The sequence below is a fragment of the Myodes glareolus genome, chromosome 18 (genome assembly GCF_982192425.1).
Source record: "Myodes glareolus chromosome 18, mMyoGla1.1, whole genome shotgun sequence".
Lineage (NCBI taxonomy): Eukaryota > Metazoa > Chordata > Mammalia > Rodentia > Cricetidae > Myodes > Myodes glareolus.
In genome coordinates this window covers 60,924,781-60,950,401 of record NC_142043.1, presented here as the reverse complement: position 1 = coordinate 60,950,401, position 25,621 = coordinate 60,924,781, and the positions used below count along the sequence as shown (strand labels likewise).

Genomic DNA, 25,621 nt, shown 5'->3' with positions numbered 1-25,621 from the left:
TATGCAAATCTGCTTTTGTCTGTACAAATGGTAAAATTATGCGCATACTAAAGCTGTTTTAAAATAATTTTTTTTCTGATTTATTATCAGGAAATCTTTGACTTGTATGCCTATTTTAGATACCTAGAGTCGCATAAACACTTCTTGCGTAGAAAGGGATTGCCAGGGGGAAAAGCCTTGCTCAGGGTCACCTGGTATCAGTGTCCCCCTGAGTACAGGATCTTCAGGAGCGCACCACCTCAGGCCTCAGGTCAAACAGTTTAGATCCTCTAGGAGACCCCATTCAGCAGACGCTGATTCGGACCAAAACTAGGTTATTTGACAGGCAGAGAGCACCAAACACGCCAGCAGCCCTAGGTGCACTCAGGACAGCGCTGATGTGCGTTCTTGCTTTTGCCTGCGGGCTGCTGTCCGGGTTCGAATACACTGGGGAGCGTGGTCTACACCACCTGTGGCCTCCCACCCCAAGTCCAGCCTCCCGGTGAGCCGATCCACACACTTTTCACCTGCTCCCCGCAGCCTTGAGGCAGAACAGGACTATAAACTAGCCGGCCGGACGCAGGGACATAGAATGAGCCTGCGTAGAGTGGCAGGTTCTCCGGAGAGAACCCGGGCGGCCTCCTGTTGTGTACACGCTGCACACACGGTTCGAACAGACTGCGCCTGCGCGGGACACCGGGGCCTGGGCGGGGCGTGCTCTTCGGCCAGCTTGAGCGCTCGGCGCTTGCGCAGGTCTGGGGCGGCGGCTGAGGCATCGGGTGGGCATCATCTGTTCCTCCCCGGTGTAGCCTAGAATTCAGCGGAGAAACACGGCCGAGGTAGGTTCCTTAATGGACAGCTTAGACAGCTGGACTGCAGGAGAGGCCGGACATGCTAGGCAATAGGTCTGCCGTGCATGTGTGTCTCTAGCGTGCAGAGGCCCCCGCCCCCTGTCGAGACTTCGCGTGTTCTCTCGAAGGTTCTATTCCAGCCTCAGCCTTTTTCAGCAGCTCCCGCCCTCTCCCCTCGCCTTTCGTGGTGCCCCTCACTTCCCCAGCACCTTTTCACTGGCTCCCCGAGCCAGGCCCTTCCAGGGCCACGCCCACCTGCCTTATGTATCCTGAGCCACGCCCCCCCATGCCTCTAGACTCCTTTTACCTCACCCTCTTGGCCTGGCTGACCCTCCAATTCATTGTCTTCCTTCCTCCAGGCACCCACCTTATCCTGTTCCCAAGCTTTTCATTGAAGATGTACTTGCAAAACATTTGTAATTCTAATTATTACGAAGTATAACGTCCAGATCTAGGAGTGCAGCAGGCATTTAGACAAAGAATTGCTGTAATTGAAGATTACACCGCCCCTGAAAAAAGAAAATTAAAGAGTAGGAGGATGTCCGGGCGTGCAGATTTTAATTCTGCCGGTGGAACAGGTTAAGTACTACGCAAGGAGTAAATTCGAGTTTAAGATGTTAAGAGTTCCAAAAAAAAAAAAGAAAAAATAGTGATTTATTGTAAGCAAAAACAGGCCTTCAGGGAATAAAATTAATACCTAGCAGACTGAAAAAGGAAGCATACAGTCACTGAAGTTTTTTTAGATTTTAAAACCCTCTAACACAGCGGTTCTCATCTGGGGGTTGCAGATTAGATATTTCCATTATGACTCATAACAGTAGCAGCGTTACAATTGTGAATTAACAAAAAGTGATTCTATTGTTGGGGTCACCACAACACGAGGAACTGTATTAAAGGGCCACAGCATCAGCACGGTTGAGAATCACGGCTCTGACCAGCTCCATTTCTGTGCCCTTCCTTATACCCGCGGTGAACCGTAGCGCTGAAGTCAATTTTAATTATCAAATATAACAAGCACTTGGTGTTTCTCTCTTTTTCCAAGCAGACATGGAAGGGAAAATGAAATGACAAACAGCAGTTATGAGGCAGAATCTTACTGAACTATGGAGACACCAGGTGACTGTCCCGGAAATGAGTCACAGGCCCTCCCGGTCCTGGTACGTAAGAGTCACCGGTAACAATCTTACAGAGAAATAAGCACCGATCACAAGTGTGATGCAGTTTTCCTTGTCTCTCAAGGTAGTGGCCAACAGGAGGATGCTTGAATTTAGAGAACGGTGAGGCAGGGGATGAGCCTGATCCCTAGGTGCCATGCTGAGTGGTGTTATAAGTATTTCAGGGAATTCTTTAGCATGCCTCAGACACTACAGTGTATACTTGGGTTTAGTGGTCTTAGGCTTAGGACCAGGAAAATGCTTGGTACTCCAGAAGACCGGTGATTACATGCTGTTTTCTGCTTGGGTACATATATACAATTTGATTAATGTTACCAGAGGAAAGGTCTCCTTCAGCTTTAAGGAATATTGGTTATGTGCAATTAACAATGAACATTCAAATAAAAATGCTTTTAAAAATCAAAGATGTCCATGTCTGTGGTGTCAGCTTCAACATTTTCTTTCATTCTAATGATTTTCCATTCCTTGGGTTTTTAATTTATTTAATTACTTAACTTACTGAGAAAGGGTCTTGCTGTGTATCCCTGGCTGGTCTGTAACTGGTGTGCTCTTCACTCACGGGGCTATGCCTGCCTCTGGCTTCTGAATGCTGGAATTTAAGGTGCCTCCTTGCCCAGCTACTGGGTATGTATGTATGTATTGGCTATTTTTATATGTAGGAGTCTTATTTATAGTTGGCTTATTTTGTTAATCATTTCCTATTTTCAGCCACAGGATGTTTTAATTCTATAAATGCTCAGGTTTTCCTTTGATAAATGTAAATATTAAGACAATTATAAGATAATACTGTAGACATTGAGTATATGTTGTTCAGAGGTGAAAACGACGTTGCGTCTTAGTTGCCTCAGAGCGTACACACAAATAAGGTTAACACTGCAGACTGTTCTTAAAGCCAGACCCATTCCTTCCACTTCTAGAGGCAAACAACCCCTTTATGTATGCTTCTGTACCCTCTGTATCTTTATGACCTTATAAGGGTCCCAGATCAGCCAGAAATAAACACTGAGACCAGGTATCAATCAATCAAAACACAACAAAGGTCCTTGAACCAAGTATGTGGTTGCCCTGTGTGTTTTCTGAGGCTGGTGTGGGTGGTATTGCTGCTCCGCGGCTATGTAATGTCACTTTGGTGGTTTGGGCCTGCCGCTGCTGGGCCTTCTGTACGTGCTGTGTCTGTACATTCCCAGTTTTGTGTAGGTCTGCTGTGGTCCTACCACTGTGCCGCGGGTTTACATGTTGCTCTGTGTCCATTTTGTTGGGCGCTCAGATGTGTTCACGTCCCTCCTCCTTGTGGTACTGCAGTGAGTACCTGTGGTATCTGATGCTTCAGATTAGATTCCCAGTGATGGCCTTGTGGAGCTTGGAGGGTGCCAGGAGCACCCACCTCTGAGTTTCCAAGTGGCATCACAAGTTCCCAGATCTTCAGTAGCCCTTGATAGTGTCATAGATAATACTTTAATCATGGTCCTTTGGGACTGTTAGAAATGGCTTCTAATTGCTTCGGTGACTTGGGAGTCTTAGCCGGATTGCAGCCATCCCGTTAATACTGCCCCTAGGGAAGAGGCGCTAATACTAGGAATTTGTGTTTTCCTTTTTTCTGCAAATCAGGGCGAATCAGTTTTATCTTGTTAAAGAATCAGTTTTTGTTGAATTTCTCTTGTTTCCTATTTGACTTCTGATTTTATCTGTATTTTCTTATTCTTTTACTGCCCAGTCTTCCCATTTTGTGACATCTTGAAGTGGAAAAGTGGGTTACTGACTTTAAATAATTCTTCTTTAACTTGAGCTTTAAAGGTTAACTTTTCCTTGAAAAGTTCCTTTATCTGAACCTCATCCATTTAAGTGTTCTGTGTTTCCAGTATTGTTAAAGTATTTTTAATACATCACAATGGACATTAGAAAATTTCAGGACTATTGGAAGTATTTTACTTGATTTCTAAATCTTAGGAAACTGTTTTATCTTTATTATTTTTGGTTTGTGTGCATGCATGTGGGGGGGGCACACAAATGCCGTGGCATTTATGTGGAGGCCTGAGGACAACCTTCAGTAGTTTCTTCTTTCTACCTTTTCACAGGATCTGGGGTTGGAGCTCAGGTCGTCTGCCTGGGGTGATAAACTCCTTTATCTGCTGAGCCATCCTGTTGGCCCCACACTAGGGAGAGTCTACTTACTATTTTACCAATCAGTTTTGGCTTGATTGCATTTGGCTGGAAAATGAAGCGTGCTCTATAATGTTAGCCTTTGAAATTTATTCATTCCTTGTGGGCCTAGCTGTTTGTCGTGAGTGATGTGTGTGCCCTTTCAAAGACCATGTGTTCTGCAGTTGTCATTATCACTAAGGTTCAAATGACTTTTGATTATAAATCTTTTTTATGAGAGTGTGTATGCATACATGTATATGTGCGCATACGTGTGTTTGTGGAGGTCAGAGGGACAAGCTTGGGTATTGTCCTCAGGTGTACCAGCTAACCCTTTGATGCAGGGTCTTTCCTTGGTCTGGAGTTCAGCAGTTATTCCTGACCTGCTTGGCCAGGGAGCTCTAGGAATTCTCCTGTGTGCTGAGCACTGGGATTGCGTGTACACAGTACTGCGCCTGGCATTTTATGTTATTGGTGGGGTCTTTGTTGTTATTGTCTGCTTTCTTATGGAGTGTTTTAGTTCATCAGCTTTGGCTGTAATGAGTAATACAACTAATTTTAATATATTTGTTTTCTGTTTGTTACAGTTGTTCTTTACACATTTCCCCCTTTCTGCCCAGTTTTGTGTTAATAAGACACTGGTATAACTTTATGTATTGCGTTTATTGATTTATCTTTTAAATTTTAAATATTTAGCTATATCTTTTAAATATTGCCTTACTCATTCTCTAGAGTTGCCCTGCACATTCCTAGCCCATTTTAAACTTCCTACTTGACAGTATAAAAATCTCACATGTTAGCTTTTATTTTCCAGTTTCCAATCCAGGGCAACATGCATTAATTTACACGTGTCGTGAACCCCAGAAGCATTTATGTCTGGCTATATGCTGAGAAAAGGGTTTTCTGAGCAGTGACTTCTTGCATTCTTAGTTTCCGTGTAGACTCATTCCCTTCAGCCTCAACAGCCTGTTTATGTGATTAGTAGCATGAGTTTATTGTGATATGTTATGGCAACCTTGGTTTGAGTGAAAATCGGTTTTGCTTTCATTTCTTTGACACAGGGTCTCATATTGTAGCCTGGCATGGAAATCACTGTGTAAAGCAGACTGGCCTTGAGTTCACATGGATCTGCCTGCCTCTGCCTCCCGAGTGCTGAGATTAAATTTGTCCATCACAATGCTTAGCTCTTGTCTTTGTTTTGGAAGATAGTTTATATTCTTTTCCATCAAGGACCGTGTTTCCTTGTTCGCTGCCCATTATGTCGGGTGTGCCGCTCTGTGGGCCTCTGCCTTGTTCCTTTTAGACAAGGTCTCTCACAGAACGGGGGCTAAGCTGGAACCCAGTGCTGCCATAATCTGCTTTTTCCTCTCCCTGCCGTACCAGGGCTACAGGTGCCTACAACCATACCTGGCTTTTTGCATGGTTGTTGCTTTCCACAGTCGGGTCCTTGTGTTTACACAAAAAGATCTTGCTCACTGAGCCATTTCTCTTGCTCTTGGCCTGACTTTGAGTTTACAAATCCTAAACAAAATAAGTAGAAGAAGAATCTATTTGGAGAAACCTTTGCTTAAGATCTCAGAGAAGGTCTGTACTATTAAAAAAAAGTTCTTTTGATCTCATAGAGGTTTGATAGGGAAGCAAAATCTATAAAGGAGAGGATAAGTAAATATGTCTTTATAGAAGAACTGACTCAAGTAACAATCAGAATCTATAAAAAAAACTCAGAGGGAAGAAAGCCCTGAGAATGTGCTGGTGGAAGAATTGAAAGTAAATAGCTGAGACCCCTTTGTGTCGGTCTCTGGACAGGTTGAAGCATTGGTGATGGCTGTGGTTGCCAAATGTTGAGGCGGAGGGTACCCCATTGCTGGCAAAGTAGGCAGTGGTGGGCCCTAAATTCAAGGAGTATGTCTCTGAAAAAGGTTTACCCATCGAGCCTGGCAGTCTGTCCCCAGGAATAAAGTCTTTGTATAAGGATATACACGACACACCAACTTTTTGTGGCATTTTTTTATGGTGGTAGAAAAAGGACAGCAAGAAAAAAAATTAGAGGGTGACTGAAGAGTCAAGCAGAATTCAGTATTTTATGAAAATATTAGAATTTTCTATAAGATACTGTATAAGAAAAGTAAACTGCAAAATGGGGGAAGAATGCAAGGTATCATTTGCAAAAATCTATGTGGGAAGGAAAAAAATCAATTTAGAGAACAAAAGGAGAAAGGGAAGGATGGAGGGAGAGTGAAAAGAGGAGGGAGGGAGCAGATGGGAGGGAGGGAGGGAAAGAAGGGAGGGAGGGTCACATGCGCTTGTGACTGAGCCTGGAGCAGGTCCCAAGGGTTATTTAATAGAGATTATTAGGAAGAGTGGTGTGGTAGGTGGAGGACAAGCCAAGAGAAAAAGTGCTATGCTAAGGTAGGCAAGTCACAGTACTGCATAGGGAGGGAAAATGCCTGGCGTGCAAATGGGGGGTTAGCAGAATTAAAATAGGGCCAGTAAATGCATAGAGAACCAGGAATGGCCACACTAAGGCAGGAGGTGCGTGGAAACACAGAATGGTAATTGTCACCCATCAAACTGGCAGAGATGAAAGTGACCAGTGTCTGTGGTTATGAGGGAAATGGATCCTTCATGCTTGGGCTCAGTAGAGCCAGTCTCACTGCGTCTTGGTCTAGTCCTGGCGGCATTTGGTGATGTGGTGAAAGTCTTGAGCAGGGTGTGGTGGTACACACCTCTAATCCTGGCACACTGGGGGTGCAGGCAGACACTTGAGGCCAGCTTGGTCTACATAGTGAGTCCCTGTCTCAAAATAAGAAGAAACAAACAAAAACCACCCAGACAACAAGGAAAAACTGATGGTCTTGACAAGTTTTACAGTTCCGGAATTTGTCTTAAGGAATTTCTCGGGCACATGCAGGATGATTTGTGTGAAAATTAATAATTGATAGTAGAAGAAACCGAAAGGAGTCTGAATTTTCAAAAGTAGGAGATTGAATAAGTAAGTTCTGGTAATTCATAGATGGGAGTGTTACACAGTTGCCAGACATGTGATGGGTTTGTTCTCCACTAGGTGCATCCATTCAGGTAAAGCTGACTCAAGAACTGCACCTTTGCTGGTGCAGAAAAGCATTTCTGGGTGAGTCAGAGTGAGGCAAAGTGAGTTCACTAAACACGCACAAGAGTACTGCATACTTTAGATAAAGCACTGGCGTTTTGAGAGAGGGATGTGATTGTCTGGGCTTTTGAAGTCACATTGCTTTTAAACGGTGCAATTTATGAGGAAGTTTAAAAATTAAGTAGAGTTAAAAGAGATGACTGGTTTACTTATTTTTCTTAAAAGAATTTTGTTTGTGATTGGAATCATAGGTGGCTTTATGAGGCACACTGTTTACAGTTGGGGTTGACAGAAATGCTTTAATATGGTTAAACTTAAAGGCCATGAGCATTCAGGTCCCACTAAGCAGAGCTTGCTGTTTTTAACATCATCATTTGAGATGTCTTTGAGAAGCTAAGCATTGTCTGTTAATCTGCTCGGTAGTCTTGGTTTTATTGTTTGTATTGAAGTCACGTTGTCTTTTTAAAAATTCCTTTTTTTAATTTCATGTAAAAGGGTATTTTGCCTACATGTATGTGTGTGTCTGCAGAGGCTAGGTGTCAGATCTCCTGGGACTGGATTTTGTAGATGGTTGTGAGCAGCCATGTAGAAACTGGGATTTGAACTTGGATCCTCTGAAAGAAGTGCTTTTAACCATCGAACCATCTCTTCAACCACCAGTCTATGTCTTTAAGGCCTATTTATTCTGGTAAAAGGTGCCTATAGGGCCAGGACAGAACCTCCCCAGCGGCATAAGTCCTGTCTGGGCTGCTGGTGTTTGTTGGTGAGGTGGAGGCTTCTACTAGTTTCTAGCACCTTCCATAGGTCCTTCTATATCTACCATGTATCATTGCCCTTTGAAGGGATCCCTGGGGTTCAACATGCAATGGCATCTCCGCCACTAAAGGAGTATCACTGTCAGGAAGCAGAGCTAGTGAAGCTACAGACCAGCTCCTCTTTCTTGCTGCTTCGGTTGACATTCTCTCATTATGGAAGTTATCCTGTCTTAGAGATACATAGGAGGACTGAAGGTGACTCAGATGATTTGAATAATAAATACTTGGTCACAGAGTCTTTATTTGAAGCAATCCTAACCACTTGGTAGATAGAGAGAGGAAGGTATACATCGGCAACAAAGCTCACAGCACTGTACTTATGTCTCTCCTTGGCGGTGGTAGGAGGAAGACCCTGTGGATTATGGCTGTGAGATGCAGCTCCTGCAGGACGGGGCACAGTTGCAGCTCCAGCTGCAGCCAGAAGAGTTCGTGGCCATTGCAGACTATACTGCCACTGACGAGACTCAGGTAGCTGTGATTACTCACCTAATTGTGCCGCACGGATCTCAACGTGCTTCATGGTAAAATTCACATTCAATGATTAAACAAGTCTGTGCCTGTTTGCTTCTTAGCCTGACAAACCACCCCAGCAGGATCCAAAGACCTGTAGGACGGTGGGGAAGCATCTCCCTTCTTGGAGAACTTGGTATAGAACCCCCCTGGCCACAGGGCAGTGAGGCTGTCAAACCACTGTATGTTCTTGACTGGTAGGAGCACGTCTATGGAGTCTCCTAACTGAAGCAGCCACCCTTAGCTGCCTGACTTTGTTTTTAACAGTGTAAGGTCAGGGCTGGCAAGATAGCTCAGTGGGTAAAGGTGCTGGATGCAAAGCTTACGAGCCTGACCGAGATCCCTGGAGCCTCCGTGGTAGAGGGAAAACAGACTCTCAAGTTTTCTTGCCTTATACATATGCTGTGGTGCATGTGTGTGCCCCTGCATGTGCGTACACACACACACCAAGTACATGTATGGAAAGAATGCTGCTTAGGTTGTATTCCCTGTGATGGCGGCCCCATACGTTTTTAGCTATTGCTTTTTTCAGATTGTTGGTCATCACTGAGGTCATTGTGAATGGGTCACCCGACAATGGGGACTTATTACCCAGCTGTGGGTGAGATGCCAGTCAGCTGGATTACTTCTCGAATTGTAACTGCCATCCGTCTCGGTGGTTGTTTTCCAGCTCAGTTTTTTGAGAGGAGAAAAAATTCTCATCCTGAGACAAACCACGGCTGATTGGTGGTGGGGCGAGCGTGCCGGCTGCTGTGGGTACATCCCTGCCAACCACCTTGGGAAGCAGATGGAGGAGTATGACCCCGAGGACACCTGGCAAGACGAGGAGTACTTTGACAGCTACGGAACTCTGGTACCCGCTTTCCAAATTCTCTGCTGAGCTGGTGGGTTTTCCTGGTGTTTAGAGCAGAGGTGCAGATCTTCCTGTCCCTTTAGAGGCGCCAGGGTCTTATTAGAACATCCAGCACCCTCAGCATGGAGCGCACGCAGCTGTGCAGGAATGACACCTGATGTCAGCGAGCTTACGTGTGGTCAGAACATTGCGTATGGATGTAGACGTCTGAGATTCGTGTGCCTCATACATCGCAATGTTTTTCGTTTTCTTAAAACTAAAAGCTTAAAAAATGCAAAAATCTCTCCTTTTGATGGCCCAATTGACCTGTGAGTTGTCAGCTGACTCTTGCTGAAAAATACTATTAGAGCGAGAAATTCTGAACTCTCTTCTCTCGGTGGTAAAAAAAAGTCCTCGTGTTTAAAGTCTGTTTCACTTTAAAATTGAAGTAGAAAAATTGTGTAACCCAACCAACAGTAATACTACGTCAAGTCTTTTTATTCCCACCCTGACGATTAGTAATCCTGTGGCCCAAGGTGTAACCTTGCTTAAATCTTGAGTCGAGGTTAGACACTAACCTTCGTAAGGTGAATGCCACAGATTTGATGCTGAGTGGGAAAAGGAAGAGCTGGACTATTGCCTGAGTCACTGTTCTGCTGCTGTGGAGACACCGTGACGGAGGCGACTCACAAAGGAAGGCATTTCACTGGGGGCTGGCCTAGACATGCGATATTGTAAACTAGATCTTACTGCTGTGTGTTTATGATTAAAGCTTTTAGTCCATGGCCGGAGAGAGGGCTCAGTAGACAAGAGCACTGGCTGCTCTTCCAGGGGACCCAAGTTTGATTCCCAGCATCTGCACAGTGGCTCAGAACCATATGTTGTTCCAGGGAATCTGACACCCTCTTCTGGCCTTCGTGGGAACCAGGCACAGAAGTACATGCAGACCAAACATCCATACACCTAAAATAATGCAAATGACCCATCCCCCAACCACACACACAAACAAAACAGGAAAGCTTGCTTCTAGTACATTCAGGAAAGGCATACGATGAAAGCAATAGAAGGCGCTTCTCGGCCTGTGGGCCCCACAGCAGCTGCTCAGCTTCCCTTCGGCAGCAGCGAGTACTTGCGCCTTTGCTGTTAGAACAGCTGGGGTTCTGCGCTACGCCATGAACAACTTACTGTGCAGTTTATCTGTTGTTAGGAATACGGTATTTGCCTTGGCTTTTCCTACAAATAACCTGTCTTCAGCTCCAGTTATTGACCAATGCTGAGTTTATCTCATATTGCATTTTTGGCGTCCTTGTTCTTGCTTTTGCAGTTCCCAGCTGCGACCACCAACGCGGCTCGTAAAGTCCAAGCCCCGATCTTTCGCATTTTCCTTGTCCCCTTCAGTATTTATGGCTTTGCAGCTATTATCTTTTTGTGCTTTTCTCCATGGTACCATGTCGGTGGGCCTAGAATTAAAACGATGTGATGGGTCTTATATTGACCTCCCTCCCCTGGTGCATAGGTCTTGTTTTGTGTTGCAGAGTTTTAAGGTGCTAATCATACAGGTATATACTTTCTTACTGAGTTCATCCTTGGGTACGCCTGTTTCATTGTCACTGTTGGGTGAGGGTCTTCATGACTGCCTACTGTCCTGCCTGCCTTGGCCAACTGGTGAAAGGAGGGCCCCGCATCTCCAGCTGCATTGCTTCCTCTATATCCTTTGGTTACTCTGTGTGTTTGGAAGTTCCGTTATTGTCTCCAAAAGTATTTAGAATTTGATACCCGTTTGATGAGTTGACTGCTGTGTTCTTGAACATTCTTCAGCTTGAAGTGTCTTGTCTGATGTCACTGCAGCTCCACCTGATTGATTTTAGGATGCCACATTCTCCATCTTCTTGTTTTTCAACCAGCCTTTATATTTAAAGTGAGTTGCTTATAGGCAGGAGAGTGTGTTTTGATTTTTTAATCCATACAGACAAACTCCTGAGGAATGATAGGCTGAAGTATCTTGTTTTCATGTTATGGTCATGTTATTGGGAGGAGCCTTGGGGGCTCCAAAGGTTCCTCCAGACCTACCGTTTGTGTTGGTGCCACTTGGGCATTGTCTGGGTGACAGCTGGGAGGCTGCAGCCCCAGGTCTAGACTCCCCTGATGCGTGTCTCCCTCCCTGGTACTTCGAGGTTGGTTTTACAGCGTGTGTGTATGTTACAGTTGCTCAGCCTGGCCTGCAGCCAGGGTTCTGCTAACCCTTGAAGGGCCGTCTCTGCTTCCTCGAGCTGAGATATTTTCCTACTGTAGAGCGTAGTAGGGTTGGCCAGAGCATTGCTGACCCAGCCCCCCTATAGTTTTAGTTCTTTCATGGAATTAAGTGCTAAGTTTGAGTAAAGAAGTTTTGGGGGACCCCTGTTGCCCCACTGATGCCTGCTGCATCTGTCCAGTGTTTTCTCTTGATGGATACTGGTAAGGAAGGATGCAGAGTCCTTCCAGCCTTGGGAGATATGTGGGGATGTTTGCTCTTCTCTTTTATGTGGTTCACACCATTTTCTGCTTATCTGACTGACTGGGGAAGGGTGTGTTGAAGGCTGAGAAGTGGTTCTGTTCTGATCCAGGACAGTTCCAGAAGCTTCTCTCTCTTTTACCCTCCACTGTTACTTTTACCTCTTGGCATATTTGATCTTTTGTTGTTAAAGCCCATTTGCTGTGAGACTTTTAGGAACAGGGGTGGGTGCATGGGCTATGTCCCAGACTGTGGTTCAGGCCCAGGCTCTTGCAGTGACTCTTGATGTGTCGTTTTCAGAAACTTCACCTGGAAATGTTGGCTGACCAGCCTCGCACAACGAAATACCACAGTGTCATCCTGCAGAACAAGGAGTCCCTGAAGGACAAGGTCATCCTGGACGTGGGCTGTGGCACTGGGATCATCAGCCTCTTCTGTGCTCACCATGCACGGCCCAAGGCAGTAAGTGTGTCTGCCTCCAGCTGTGTCCAGCTGTGGGCCATAGTGACAGCTGGCTTGACGGGGCCACCAGGTGGTTCACTCTCAGGATGGGTTTTTTTTTTCTTTATGTACCTGTGAGATTATTCAGGCCTATGGGAGGAAAGTAGGCAGGTGGCCCATCTGTGGCTGAGACTGACATACTGCCCACAGACAATATAAGTGGAGCAAGACAGAAGTGACAGTGGTTCTGTGAGAGGGACATTTGTGAGACGTTACTCTAGTTCACTATAAGAGAAACAGGTGGGTGCATATGAGTATGCTGGGCCACATAGTTAACCTGCTCCAGATCAGGCCTTTGGCTCTCTGGTATAGACTTTCCCCTCCTACCTTTTATGGCATATTTGTGCTGAGCTGTGGCCTCATGACAACCTGATATGGTGGCCAAAAAGTCAGTTTTCAGGGCAGTGATGACTGTATTAGACACCGCCAGTTTACAGGGCAGTGATGACTGTATTAGACACCGCCAGTTTTCAGGACAGTGATGACTGTATTAGACACCGCCAGTTTTCAGGGCAATGATGACTGTATTAGACACCGCCAGTCCAGGGGCAGCATCCAGATTCTTTCCCAGTTCCCCCTCGAGCCTCTGGACAGTTGTCTCTTCACTGTTCGTTATGGTTCTGGGCACCCGTCTGGTGGTCACAGGGTGCACGTGTTGCATGTGGAAGCCACCTGGTAGAGCTGAGGTTCCGCCCACCGCAGTCCTGCTCGCATTTCCTTGCAGAGGCTCAGGCAGGAGGCAGACTGAGCAGTGGTGCCTCGTTCAGCACACTGTCCAGGCCACAAGAGCGCCGCTTGCTGGGCATGCATCGGCCTCCATTCACAGCATGTTGTCCTCTGTCTTCCATCTCACGCACCTGCGTGTGGGGTCAGGACGTGTGCTAACAAGCGCCCTTCCCTCCGCAGGTCTATGCCGTGGAGGCGAGTGAGATGGCTCAGCACACAGGCCAGCTGGTCCAGCAGAATGGCTTTGCTGACACCATCACCGTGTTCCAGCAGAAGGTGGAAGATGTCGTGCTGCCTGAGAAGGTGGACGTGCTGGTGTCAGAGTGGATGGGGACCTGCCTGCTGGTAATTTCTAGCCTGCGGTGGTCTGTGGGTGGTGGGGGTCTCATGTCTTCTCGACCTGGCACCTTGGGCCCATCTGAGGAATCTTTAAACAATCATAATTAATTATGATTTTTTCCTGAAATGAGGTATCATTAATTTATTGAATGATATTGGCTCAGTGTCTAAAATCTTAAAACCAGAAACAAACAAAGAGAACCTCGAGACTGAGGTCTGAAATGAATGTGACTCTCAGCTCCCTGATTCTTCTGCTCTTTCCTGGGGCATCATCAGAAGGCCCGGACTGTTCCTTCAGTCAGTAGTGTTTCCATCTTTGTGACCCCACCTCCTGCAGGCTGGCCCTACACTGTCTGGGGACACTCATCAAAGCTGTCATGTCCCCAGGACTTCATAGAATTCCTGGTGGCCGTTAGCTCCTCTTGGATCCCAGTTCAGTGAGAAGTGACATGATTCCAACCCTGGCTGTGATCCATACTAACATTTCATTAGAGTGTGAACTAACCCCCCTCGGCTGTGATCCATACTAACATTTAATTAGAGTGTGAACTAACCCCCCTCGGCTGTGATCCATACTAACATTTCATTAGAGTGTAGACTAAACCCCAAGTTCTCAAGTGTGGCTTGCTGGTCTGACTGGGATGGTTTGGGGCCAAAACTGAAATTCCACAGTGTGGCATTCTGGCGGTGATGTGGGGGCCTCAGTGAGATGCCCGCTTCTTTTCCTCCCGTGCAGTTTGAGTTCATGATCGAATCCATCCTCTATGCCCGGGACACGTGGTTAAAGGAGGATGGTGTCATCTGGCCGACCACAGCCGCCCTGCACTTGGTGCCCTGCAGTGCTGACAAGGACTACCACAGCAAGGTGCTCTTCTGGGACAACGCCTACGAGTTCAACCTCAGTGCACTCAAGTAGGTGTGCGTGACCACTTGCAGGGTTGTCTGCTGTGCAGGTGGGCTCCTGGCCAGAGAGGAGCTGCGTGGGCAGCAGTTGAGGGTTTTGATGGGCGCTCCCCAGGTGCCACCTCTGCCTTTCAGAGATAGTCTCGTTAATCTCTGAGGACACAGCTTCCCCTCCTTTATGAGGGTCACACCTCCTATGTCCTCTAGTAACCCACAGTGAACTCAGAAACATTGAGAATTTTCTTGTTTCTGTCTCCTTTGCCTTTCCCTGCCCACCCGTCCTGACCCCTGAGATGGTTGTGTGTACGGGGAACCTGTTATAGGTGGAGTTAGGCCTCCTGCCCTCCCTCTACTCTCAGCTATGGTGGCAATCTCAGTAGTTGTATTCCTGGAGGAGAATTCACATCAGGACGCAGGCAGAGCAAGCAAATAATCAAGGATTATTTTAGCCTATGCAGATATAAAAGTTGTTGGGAATTGAACTCAGGACCTTTGGAAGAACAAGCAGTGTTCTTAACTGCTGAGCCGTTCTCTCCAGCCCAGCAACCATATGATGGCTCACAACCATCTGTAATGAGACCTGGTGCCCTCTTGAGGAAGAGACTTGGTCAGTCATCCTCATCAACTTAGACCATGAAACCCAATATGGACAAGTTCAACAGAACCACCATATACAAGCTGCCCATTCATGCTTCAGCATTGCCAGGGCATAAATTTCATTCATTCATTTCAGAAATAAAAGTGGGAAGTAAGTGAACCCCCCCCCTCCCCGGGCAGAGAATGGACCGAGCCAACTGGCAAGAGTGAAGGGCTCCTCTAGTATATGGATTGCCCACCTGTGGAGTGGAGTGAGGTGGTCCCTTTCTTAGAAAAGATGAAATATATCTTAGGAGCCATCCTTACCCGCAGTTTCATCTGTTATAATTAGATGCATTAGATGGAAGAATATGTAGGAAAAGGCTGGGTGTGGTGGCACATGACTTTAGTCTCAGCACTTAGGAGGTAGAGGTGGGTGGATCTTTATGAGTTTGAGACCAGCCTGCTCTACATAGCAAGTTCCAGGCCAGCCAAGGCTACATAGTGAGACTGTGCCCCCATGCCCCCCAAAAGAGTATGTCCAAAGGTGTTGTGAAGTTTACTAGAGGGAAAGGCAATGGTGCCGTTGCAGGTGCCCGTCAGAGCATGCTGGGGACGGCTGTTTTCCCATACTTTCGTTCTTTTCGCTGGTTGGCTGGGCTAGCTCATACTCAGCTGCAAGCTCCTTCATGCCTTTCTCAGTACTCTGGGCCTCGCCATTCTGACTCTAACTCTTGTTTTCACTGTAACAGGACCTAATGCACCAAACAATTCCTTGCTATTAAGGGGAAATATGGGCAGAGAACACCCCCCAAGAAGGAAGCTCTTCTCTAGAGCAGACTTTCATGTGTGGGTGGAGTGGGAAGAACCCCCCTGAGAACAAGGCTGACCTGAAACACAGGGATCGAGACTTCCTGTGGTGAGGCTCTGCCATAGAGTGGACCCTGGAGTGGAGAAAGTGTCCCCAACTGAGAACAGGCTGCTCTAAAACAGGCCCTGAAACCCATAGTCAGATAAATCTGTTCTAGATCATTCCTGAGACAAAACTACTAATACCTGTGGTGGTTTGGATGAGAATGTCCCTCACAGACTCTAATTTGAACACTTGGTGTAGTAGTAGGAGGTGCTTGTTGGTTCCCGGCTGCCTAGCCCCGAAATAAGCACACATAAACCATATTATTTAAATCACTGTTTGGCTCATTAGCTCTAACTTCTTATTGGCTAACTCTTACATCTTAATTTAACCCATTTTCATTATTAATCTGTGTATCGCCGCGTGGCAGTGGCTTACCTCGTAAAGTTCCCAGTGTCTGTCTTTGGCAGCAGCTCCATGGCTTCTTTCTGTGCCCTTCTTTCTCCCAGCATTCAGTTTAGTTTTTCCCGCCTAGCTAAGTTCTGTCCTGCCATAGGTCTAAAGCAGTTTCTTTATTCATTAATGGTAATCACAGCATACAGAGGAAAATCCCACATCACCTTGATGCCCAGGTGGTGGCACTGTTGAGGAGGTTTAGGAGGTGCAGTCTTGCTGGAAGAAATCTGTCACTGGGTGGGCTTTGAGAGTTGATAGTCTCACCCCACTTCCAGTATGTTCTCTCTGCTTCATGCTTACATTTGAAGATGTGAGCTCTCAGCATCTTGATCCTGCTGCTATTTGCTATTTGCTGCCATGCCTTCCTCCCTTGATGGATTGCATTCCTGGAACTGTAAGACCAGAGATAACGCTTTTCCATAAGTCACTTTTGGTCACGGTGTCTTAACACAGCAGCTGAAAAATGACACAGAAGTTGATACTGGGGAGTGGTTCTTTGTGTGACGCCTACCCATGTTTGTTTGAGGAATGTGAAAGACTTTGTAATTTTGGACTAAGAAAGCAATTGAATTGTGTAAGCAGAGCTTAAAGGGCCATCCCTGTGGGAGCCTGGAAGACAGTGGTGCTGTGGGAGCAAAGCAGACTGGAGGGGCTCGAGTCTCAGAAGGAAGGACTTCCATCATACGGGGAATAGAGGTCATTCTTGTGATGGCTTGTCCAAGAATCTGCTGCCTCCTGCCCTTGTCCTAAGAATTTTCCAAAAGCTAAAATAAGAAGTCATGGACTAATTGCTTGGTGGAGGAAACTTCAAGATTGCATAACACAGAATCTGTGGCATAGTTATTAATGATGGAATTTATGGAAGTCTGTGATGCAAAAGGGCAAGCAGAACAGTAAGAAATAGAAAGTGTAATACAGTTTAGAGAAAAAAAATGCCCCAAGAAGCTTTATATTAGAGTTGAGGCTGTCTCACCCTCTTTCTGACTGCTGCCTGCTGACCAGGACATAAAGTCTTAACTACTGCTCCATTGCCATGCCTATCTGCTTCCATGCTCCCTGCTGTGATGATCATGGACTAACCCTCTGAAACTATAAGAAAGTCCCCAATTAATTGTTTATTTTTATAAGATGCCTTGGTCGTGGTGTTTCTTCAAGGCAATAGAAGAATAACTAAGACATCATCCATGAGATCCTGGTTTTACAGGCATGAAGGATGAAGGAGTGAAGAAGTCATGGATTCTTCCTCCGTATTTGGAGAGAGCTGCTGAAGCCAGGCATTGTATGGCAGGGGAGTCCCTACATGAAAGCCTTAAGGGCCATTGTGCAAAGCTGTGAATATGATGCCTGGATTGCAGGGGAGACCCCAAGATGTTGGAGGTGCCAGAACAGTGAGGTGCCTGCCAAGCAGAGCCACATTTAGGGAGTGGAACCAGCCTGAGAGAGATACATATTACAGGTGGAAAAACTGGAGGGGTGAGGCCATCTAATCCCTCTGAAGTTAAAGTCTCAGACACTGGCCATGGAGCAACAGGATTTTGGCATTTACTCTGTTGAATTCTGGTGTTACTCTGGTCTAGTATTTCTTCACCATGCTCCTATTCCTCCCATTTAGAATGGTAATGTATATTCTTTGCCATTGTTCTGGAAGCCATGTAGTTGCTTTATGATTTTGCAGGGGTTTGCAATTGAGAGCTTATGTTGGGGCTTAGAAGACACTTTGACCTTTAAATAGTGTTGGTACTCTAAAAGACTGCCAGGGCTCCTGAAGTTGGACTAAATACGTTTTGTGTTACGATATGGCCATGAGCCTATGGGGGTCAGGAGTAGAATGTGGTCAGTTGAATGAGAAATGTCCCTTACAGGCTCTAGTATTTGGACACTTGTCTCCAGTTGGTAGCACTGGAGTTGGGGACATTTAGGAGGTGTGGACTTGTCAGAGGCAGTATGTCACTGGGGGTAGGCTTTGAAAGATTCTGGTTTTGCTCCACTTCCTCTCCACTCTTTTTTTTTTTAAGATTTATTTATTTATCATGTGTACAGTATTCTCAGTATTCTGTCTGCATATGTGCCCGCAGGCCACATGGTTGTGAGCCACCATGTGGTCGCTGGGAACCGAACTCAGGACCTTCAGAAGAACAGGCAGCCTCCCAACCGCTGAGCCACCTCTCCAGCCCCTCCTCCACTCTTTCTGCTTCATGCTTACATTTGAAAATGTGGGCGCCCAGCTTCCTCCTCTGCCTGCTGTGCACGCCACATGCCTCCCCACCAAGGCAGACTCTTAAGTCCCCTGGAACTGTAAGCTTAAGTCGACTCCGTTTCCATCAGTCATGTTTAGTCGGGTGTGTTATCATAGCAGACCGATGCAGTCTGTGCCTCGTAACCGTGGCTGTCTCTAAGGATGGGATTGCCATGTCTCGCGATCTTCAGTTTCCAGATGTAATGGAGGAAGTTCATTTGCAATGATGAAATCTTTAATAGTGTGTGGGATGTTGGAACACACACTGATTCCCAGTGAGTGCTCTGAATTAGTAATGAGTGTTAGGCAATGCGTGTTAGCAGATACACCCGTGCTGTTCACGAAAGTACCTCAAGATAGTTTCCTAGCTAGGTGGACACCAGGCACTGGAGCCGTCCATACTGGTCCAGGTGAGGCCTTTGATCTTCTCTAGCTGCTGCTGATAGAAGGGTGTGATTCCTTCCCCTCGAGAACAAGATGGTGGTCAGGGAAAAGCCCCTTTACCAAGTACAGGAAACCCATTTCTTGAGGGCGGGCCAGGTCAGCCCAGGTCCCTGTTCGTCTTTTGAGGGTGGGTACTGGAGTAAAGCATGGTGCTTCAGGCACTTTAAAAAAATTAAAAAGTCAAAAAATAGAAAAAGCAAGTAAAAGTATGATGTTCCCTAATTAATATATGGAATTGCTCCCTTGTCCCACATCCCAAAGGGAGTAGAGAGGGTCCTGTATACCGTGATTCTACAGTTCATCTGGAAAAACCTGGAAAAATGCATCAGCCATCTGGTTAAGGGTTCTTTTGCTGCACCCAGGCAGAAGTCACAGGTAGACAGGCTAGGGAGGCTCTTCAATTCTGGCTTCTGGCAGCTTCTGTTCCCTCTTCCGTTCCCTTGGTATTTCGCAGCAGCGAATGATAACATGAGGCAAATGGAAGCAGCAGGAAAGCGGTCCCCTCTGTGTTACAGTCTTCAGGGGGCCTCCTGGTTGGGGATCCTGAGACCTTGACTGCAGCCATTGCTACAACTCTCAATCTGTGACTTGGCAGACTTGACAAGTCAATGGAATTTTCCTGGAGGTCAGGGCCTGTCGTCTCTCTTCTGTGGATTCTTACAGCGTTCTTTATCCTAGGCTTCCCACTCTTTCCTGATTTGTTTCTTCTGCTACTGCCCATCTTCCTGTCTTGGCTGCGTGTTCAACTGTTCGGCTGCTGCTTCAACTCCCTGGCCCCTTGCATGATGTGGCTGATCCCAGGACTACCTGGAGGGCCTGTCTGCTGTGTATCATTGTGGGAGGCCTGTTGAGGCTCTTTGGGAGTTGGGACACCAACAGCACCTTTGTGGATCTGGTGTCTGCTGCCCTGACTGTCTCGTTAGCTGTTGAGCAGTTGGCAGCCTTGCTTCCCAACGAGTTTGGCCTGTCGACTGCTCAGCTGCCGCCACCGCTCTGCCGCTCTTTCTCTGCCTCTCGCTGCTGTCTCTCTTGCTTGTTTGTATGACTGAAAGTTAGAGAAAAACACCACTCAGATGCAGCCTTCTGATGCCACATCAGTACTAGTGAGGGCGGTGCAAACAGACTGTTTAGGCTGGTCAGAACCATTTGTTTGAACCAACCACAGTGCCACCAATCACTGAAGTCAGTGGGGTTTGTTTAGAGCACTGGTTCTCAGTTTTCCTAACACTGTGACCCCTTAATATACAGTTCCTCATGTTGTGGTGACCTCCAACCCTAAAATTATTTTTGCTGCTCCTGCATAACTGTGTTTTTGCTGCTGTTATGAATTGTAAGATAAATATTTGATATGCAGGGTACCTGAAATGCAACCCATGAAAGGGTCGGTTGACCAAGGGTTGCTCTCCACAGGTTGAGAACCACTGGTTTAGAAGAATCCATTTTTCTTTTCACACAGGTCACAGCGGGGACATGCTTCCGCTCCAGCCAGGGTAGAAATGTTGGTGAAGTCATTTAGAGTTTTCCTGTGCTTGTGCTAGTTAAAAGTCGGCCTCAGAATGTTACCAGCAGCTCTAGCTGGCCCAGTCAGCTGTGATCTGCATGTTGTGTTCCCCGTGGGCCCCGATGGTTGATGTTGACATAAGTGTAGTTATTTTGGCTGTTAAAATTGGCAGTGCTTTTGCTCAAGGACGCCAGAACAGAAAGGCAGAGTAGAATAGCTACTAGCTAGGCAGTCAGATAGCCCTATCCCCAGTGTTTGTCCAGGAAAATGAGTATCAGAAGCAGTAGTTACATTAACAGATTTTAACAATGTTTACCTACCCAGTGTGTTCCTCTTACCTATCTTAGGAAGGTAGAGACTTGTAAAAACCATGGTGGAGGTCTGGACATGGTGGCACACATCTTTAGTCTTAGCATTCTGGAGGCTGAGGCAGGAGATCTCTGATCTCTGTTAGTTAGAGGCTAACCTGGTCTACACAGCAAATTCTAGACCCTGTCTCCAAAAAACAAACAAACAGACAAACAAAACAAAATCAAAAGCCGTGGTGGAGCTATAGTAACTAAACAATGCTGCCCCAGAAGGAAAGCCCATGAGTAGGACTCAGAGCACACAGAGTGCGGGCAGCCTGGGATGATACAGGCAGACCTGAATTTGAAGGGGGAGGGCTGAGTCTTCACAGTCCTCATTGATTAACCCTTTGGAGGAATTTCTTTCCTTCCTCCTTCATGCCAGGCACTAAAACTGTCACCTTTATTAAAAATCTTTGTTTGCTGTTTTAGGGAATTGCTGCTGTGCCTAATTTAAAAAAAAAAAAAACACTTCAGGTGCTGTCCCGACACCACAGTGGGCCAGGGCAGGTGTAGTGAGGGTGGCAGGCACCAGTGGGATGAGGATTGTCCTGGGGCGCATGCGCACAGGAGGAGGGGGAGGGGGTCTCAGCACCTGTGGGTCCTGCCCTTCGCTCTTGCTGCACTTCCTCAGCTACAACACACAGGGTTTTTGTTTGTTTTGTTTTTCACTTTTTCTTCCTGAGATTGAGACATGGGCACCTGCTCCTCTCCTGCCAGTGTATATGGGGAGTAGCTAGATATCAGACTGTCCTTTGAATTCTTTGCATAGTAAAAGGTCCGTAGAAAGTATTTTGAGGTAAGTGGATTGAGGAGGTGTTCACCCTGCAGAAGAATCCTCTGATTTGTCATGGTTGGCTTCCGGCTGCTCAGGTCCCTATATTGATATGATAAGGAGGGGGTCACTGACTGGCATTCTCTGAGGGGTGACTGATGGGGCTCAGCAAGGCTGAAGAGCAGATGAGCTTTTCCAGCAGGGGATGGTTCACCAGGCTCATTTATTACTGCCAGTGTATTTATGGCTAAGTCCTTGCCAATGCCTTGAGCCTTTCCTTTAACTTTCCTTCTAGGTCTTTGGCAATCAAGGAGTTTTTTTCGAAGCCAAAATCTAATCATATCTTGAAGCCAGAAGATTGTCTCTCTGAACCATGCACCATATTGCAGTTAGACATGAGAACTGTGCAGATCTCTGACCTGGAGGTGAGCGGCCGACCTGTTGCTGTCATTAAATGGCTCCATGAGCCATCAATAGCAGACCTGCAGCAAGTGTGTGTGTGGTGGTCTGAGTGACGACTGCTCCACCAATAGATGAGCTGTTATACTCCATTCGATACCATTTTTTCCTTCTTGTGTTCTATTTTGATTTTGTCCTTTAGTTTTTTTATATTTATATTTAATCTCTTTACTGTCTTCAATTATTTTTACATTATATTTAATGTTCTTGGCATCCTAAGAGCCATACAAATTGTATTTCACTTATTGTAGTGTAGATGGAAGTTTTTTTCCTGCCTGGTTCTGCAGCTGTTCAGTCCCAAGTAAACACACAGAGGCTTATATTGATTATAAACTGTTTGGCCTATTGCTCAGGCTTATTACTAACTAGCTCTTAATACTTGAATTAATCCATAATTCTTGTCTATGTTTAGCCATGTGACTTGATATGTTTTCTCAGTAAGTCATTCTTATGCTTCCTCTGTGTCTGGCTTGCAACTGTGTCTCTGTCTTTCTTCTTCCCAGAATTCTCCTAGTCTGGTTGCCCTGCTTGTACTTCCTGCCTGGCTTCTGGCCAATCAGCATTTTATTAAACAAATATGAGTGACAAATTTTTATAGTGTATAAGGGCATTATCCCATAGCCCTGTAGTACAGTAATTGAGAAACAAATTCTTCCAGCTCTTTACAGCCACTATCAATGACAAAATTCTCGATACTTTTCTCATGGTTAGAGTTAGGTCCAGTGACTACTGTATGGGCATAGGAGTTTGGGATGGATGAGGTCAGTGGAACCCAAGCCATATGACACTATATGCATGACCCAGGGTGGCTTGCTGTGTTGAGGTTAGGGTTGGTATTGAGATTGGCACTGGCCTGTGGCACCAACATGCTATTCTGTGTTTGGGTGCAGACCATGCGTGGTGAGCTGCGATTTGACATCCAAAAGACTGGTACCTTGCATGGCTTCACAGCTTGGTTCAGTGTGTACTTCCAGAGCCTAGAGGAGGGTCAGCCTCAGCAGGTGCTCAGCACAGGCCCGCTGCACCCGTAAGTGACCTACTGGAGGGATGCAGGAGGAGGTGGATGAGGAGTAGATGGGAACAGGCTGGTCTGCTGAGCTCCCGGTACCCTTGGCCGGCCATGTGGGGTGGTATGGGATGCCTCTTGCCTTTGCTTTGCTTCTGCCAGAAGATTATACTTCCCGATAAATTTCCCTAGTGTGGAAGTGCGTCATAGACTTGGGGCTTTCCCTGACCTCTCCTAACCTCCCAGCCCACAAGCTTGGATAAATGCTGTGCCTGGCCTGGTGCCATCCAGCCTCTTACTCTTCTGTGATGGTTTCAGGTGGGATCAGTTGGGTGTGCCTTGCCCTCATCCCTGTGGCCCAGAATGAACAGGAACATTTGAGGAGTGAGTGGAACCACAGGGCAGTGTGGTCTGGGGTGCTGTCTGTTTGTTATTGGCACATGGGCTGACATGAGACCAAAGACCTAGATAACAGCACTGAAGCAAAGGAGAGTCCCCAGCCTGCGGCTGCCCGCCTGTAGGGTTACAGTTGACTGGCTCACTTTAAACATGATGTTTGGCCTGCCTTGGTTGTATGTGCCACTGATTAACTATGGGGACTCAGCCAGGCATCAGTAGCCTAGAAAAGGACACAATGACAGAGTGGACTCTGTCCACTGGGCCTGGGGATACAGAGCTCAGTGTAGCCATTTGACCCTGAGCTTCCATCCAGCAGGCCACCCATGTGAACCTTCCTCACCTCTACAGCCTGAGCCGTCTCTGTAATGTCTTCCCCTCTGCACCTGGAACAACATGCCAGCCCCTCATGTTGTGGTTTTGATCCCGTAATGACTTCAGATCAAAAGATCGGCTATGGGAGGGTGGCACTGTGCCTTGTGGAGCATGAGATTAAGCTCCATGTTCCTGGGTTCCTGGGCAGCACGGGCAGTCAGTGCAGAGGACCCTATTGGGTCTGCCAGTGAGGCTTGTGGGTACCTGTCCCTGTCTTGCAGCACCACACACTGGAAGCAGACCTTGTTTATGATGGATGACCCAGTCCCAGTCCACACAGGAGATGTGGTCACGGGCTCTGTTGTGCTACAAAGAAATCCGGTGTGGAGAAGGCACATGTCCGTCTCTCTTAGCTGGACTGTCACTTCTACGCTCGACCCCACATCTCAAAGAGTAAGACATTTATTTGTGAAATCATATGTTGTAGATGCTGGGTCCCAGACAACTCTGGGTGGTATTTAAGAACTGGGACAAATGTGTGTCCCCTGCCGTGGTTGGCCCAATCTGTCTTGTATCGTTACAATCTTCATGCAGGACAAGCGTGTTATTTTTAGATTTCTGTATAATCTAAATCACGTTTCTCCTTTCATGTAGTGGGCGGTGGAAGGTGTGGGAAGGTAAGTGTCTAACCCTCATGGGACACAGCTGGTCAGAGGAGCCTGCGCGCAGCTGCCTGGGGCTGCTACTTGTCTTCTTCCTGGACGGGCTGTGTGTGAGGTGTGGAGGTGTCAGGTGCACAGAGTCGGGTGGGGTGTCAGGCCTCAGGTTTCAAGGGCTTCTGGAAGTTGGAGCTCTGTTTTTGGATACAGGGCTAATGTCGGAGAGAAGAGAAAAATAAATGGTTCTCGTGTATTTTGTGGCAGTTTTGCATTCAGTGTCAACATGTTTGTCTTTAGTGGTGCCCTCGGAATGCCATTCCATCCAGGGTTAAATTATTTGGAAGGACTGTGTTAATCAAGCAGAAATGGTGACTTACTTGATCGACTTCTTTTCCCTTCTGACTTACAGGTTGGAGAGAAAGTCTTTCCAATCTGGAGGTGACGGTTAAGCCCGGCTTGGGAGTCAGGGTCATGGTATGCATCGTGGTGGAAGAAGATGCACCTGGCCACCAGCTGTGACATCCGTACACATCTGTCCCATGCTGACCCCTTTCCACCTCGCAGGTGACATTGGGCCCTTCACAGAGAAGCCCCTGGGCTCTCTCCTAGTGCATTTCTCTTGTAGGCTGTATATATAGGTGTTCATCCTGCGGTGCCCATCAGCTGCTGGTTGTGACCGCATTCCCGCTGGGAGTAGTGTAGCGTCCTCAGACAACACATCTCAGCCTGTGTACCTGTGACCGTGATGTGCACATCTTGTGTCAGTGGTGTCCTTGATGTCCTTGCCCAACTGCTCCTCATGTGAACTGGGGCTTGCAGAGCCGTGCTTTGGTGTGAGAGATAGCTGAACCCCTGAGTCCCAGTGCAGGGACTGGTGGTGGCAGTGTGTGCGGTGGGCTCTGCATGGGTAGTACAGTGTGTGACATTTTATGGGTAAATTATATGTGGGACATAGTATGTGCTCAATAAATATTTTTTAATGAACAAATAGTCTCTGTCCTGTTTCTGTGTACATACACTGTTTCTCACACGTCTGTTGTGGTTTGAGTGAAATTGGCCCCCACGGGCCCATAGAGAGTGGCACTATCTGAAAGTGTGGCCTTGTTGGAAGAAGTTTGTCACTGCAGGTGGACTTAGAGGTTTCAGATACTCAAGTGAGGCCCAGGGTCACTTTCTCTTCAGGATAGAGTTCTCAGATACCTCTCCAGCACCGTATGTGTCTGCCTGC

At 46.8% G+C, this 25,621-nt stretch overlaps 1 protein-coding gene across 2 annotated transcripts; it reads left to right on the top strand.

The window, feature by feature from the left end:
- The first annotated feature begins 674 nt into the window (after window positions 1-674).
- Window positions 675-25,381, top strand: Prmt2 (protein arginine methyltransferase 2). 2 transcript variants are annotated; one of them, XM_048451449.3, is made up of 11 exons: window positions 675-818; window positions 1,876-1,987; window positions 8,411-8,536; window positions 9,249-9,431; window positions 12,202-12,363; window positions 13,309-13,473; window positions 14,204-14,379; window positions 21,854-21,983; window positions 22,908-23,044; window positions 24,016-24,187; window positions 24,803-25,381. In XM_048451449.3, the coding sequence occupies exons 2-11, from the start codon at window positions 1,934-1,936 to the stop codon at window positions 24,833-24,835; spliced, it is 1,338 nt and encodes a 445-aa protein (XP_048307406.1). In that variant the 5' UTR covers window positions 675-818; window positions 1,876-1,933; the 3' UTR covers window positions 24,836-25,381. The 2 variants fall into 2 exon arrangements, with proteins under 2 accessions (XP_048307406.1, XP_085535891.1); XM_085679765.2 differs by lacking the exons at window positions 21,854-21,983; window positions 22,908-23,044.
- Window positions 25,382-25,621: the final 240 nt, after the last annotated feature.

Coding starts and splice junctions, on each gene's coding strand:
- Prmt2 (XM_048451449.3), top strand. CDS start 1,934: ATGGAGACACCAGGTGACTGTCCCGGAAATGAGTCACAGGCCCTCCCG. Junction 8,537..9,248: donor CTGCCACTGACGAGACTCAG/GTAGCTGTGATT, acceptor GTTGTTTTCCAG/CTCAGTTTTTTGAGAGGAGA. Junction 13,474..14,203: donor GGATGGGGACCTGCCTGCTG/GTAATTTCTAGC, acceptor CCTCCCGTGCAG/TTTGAGTTCATGATCGAATC.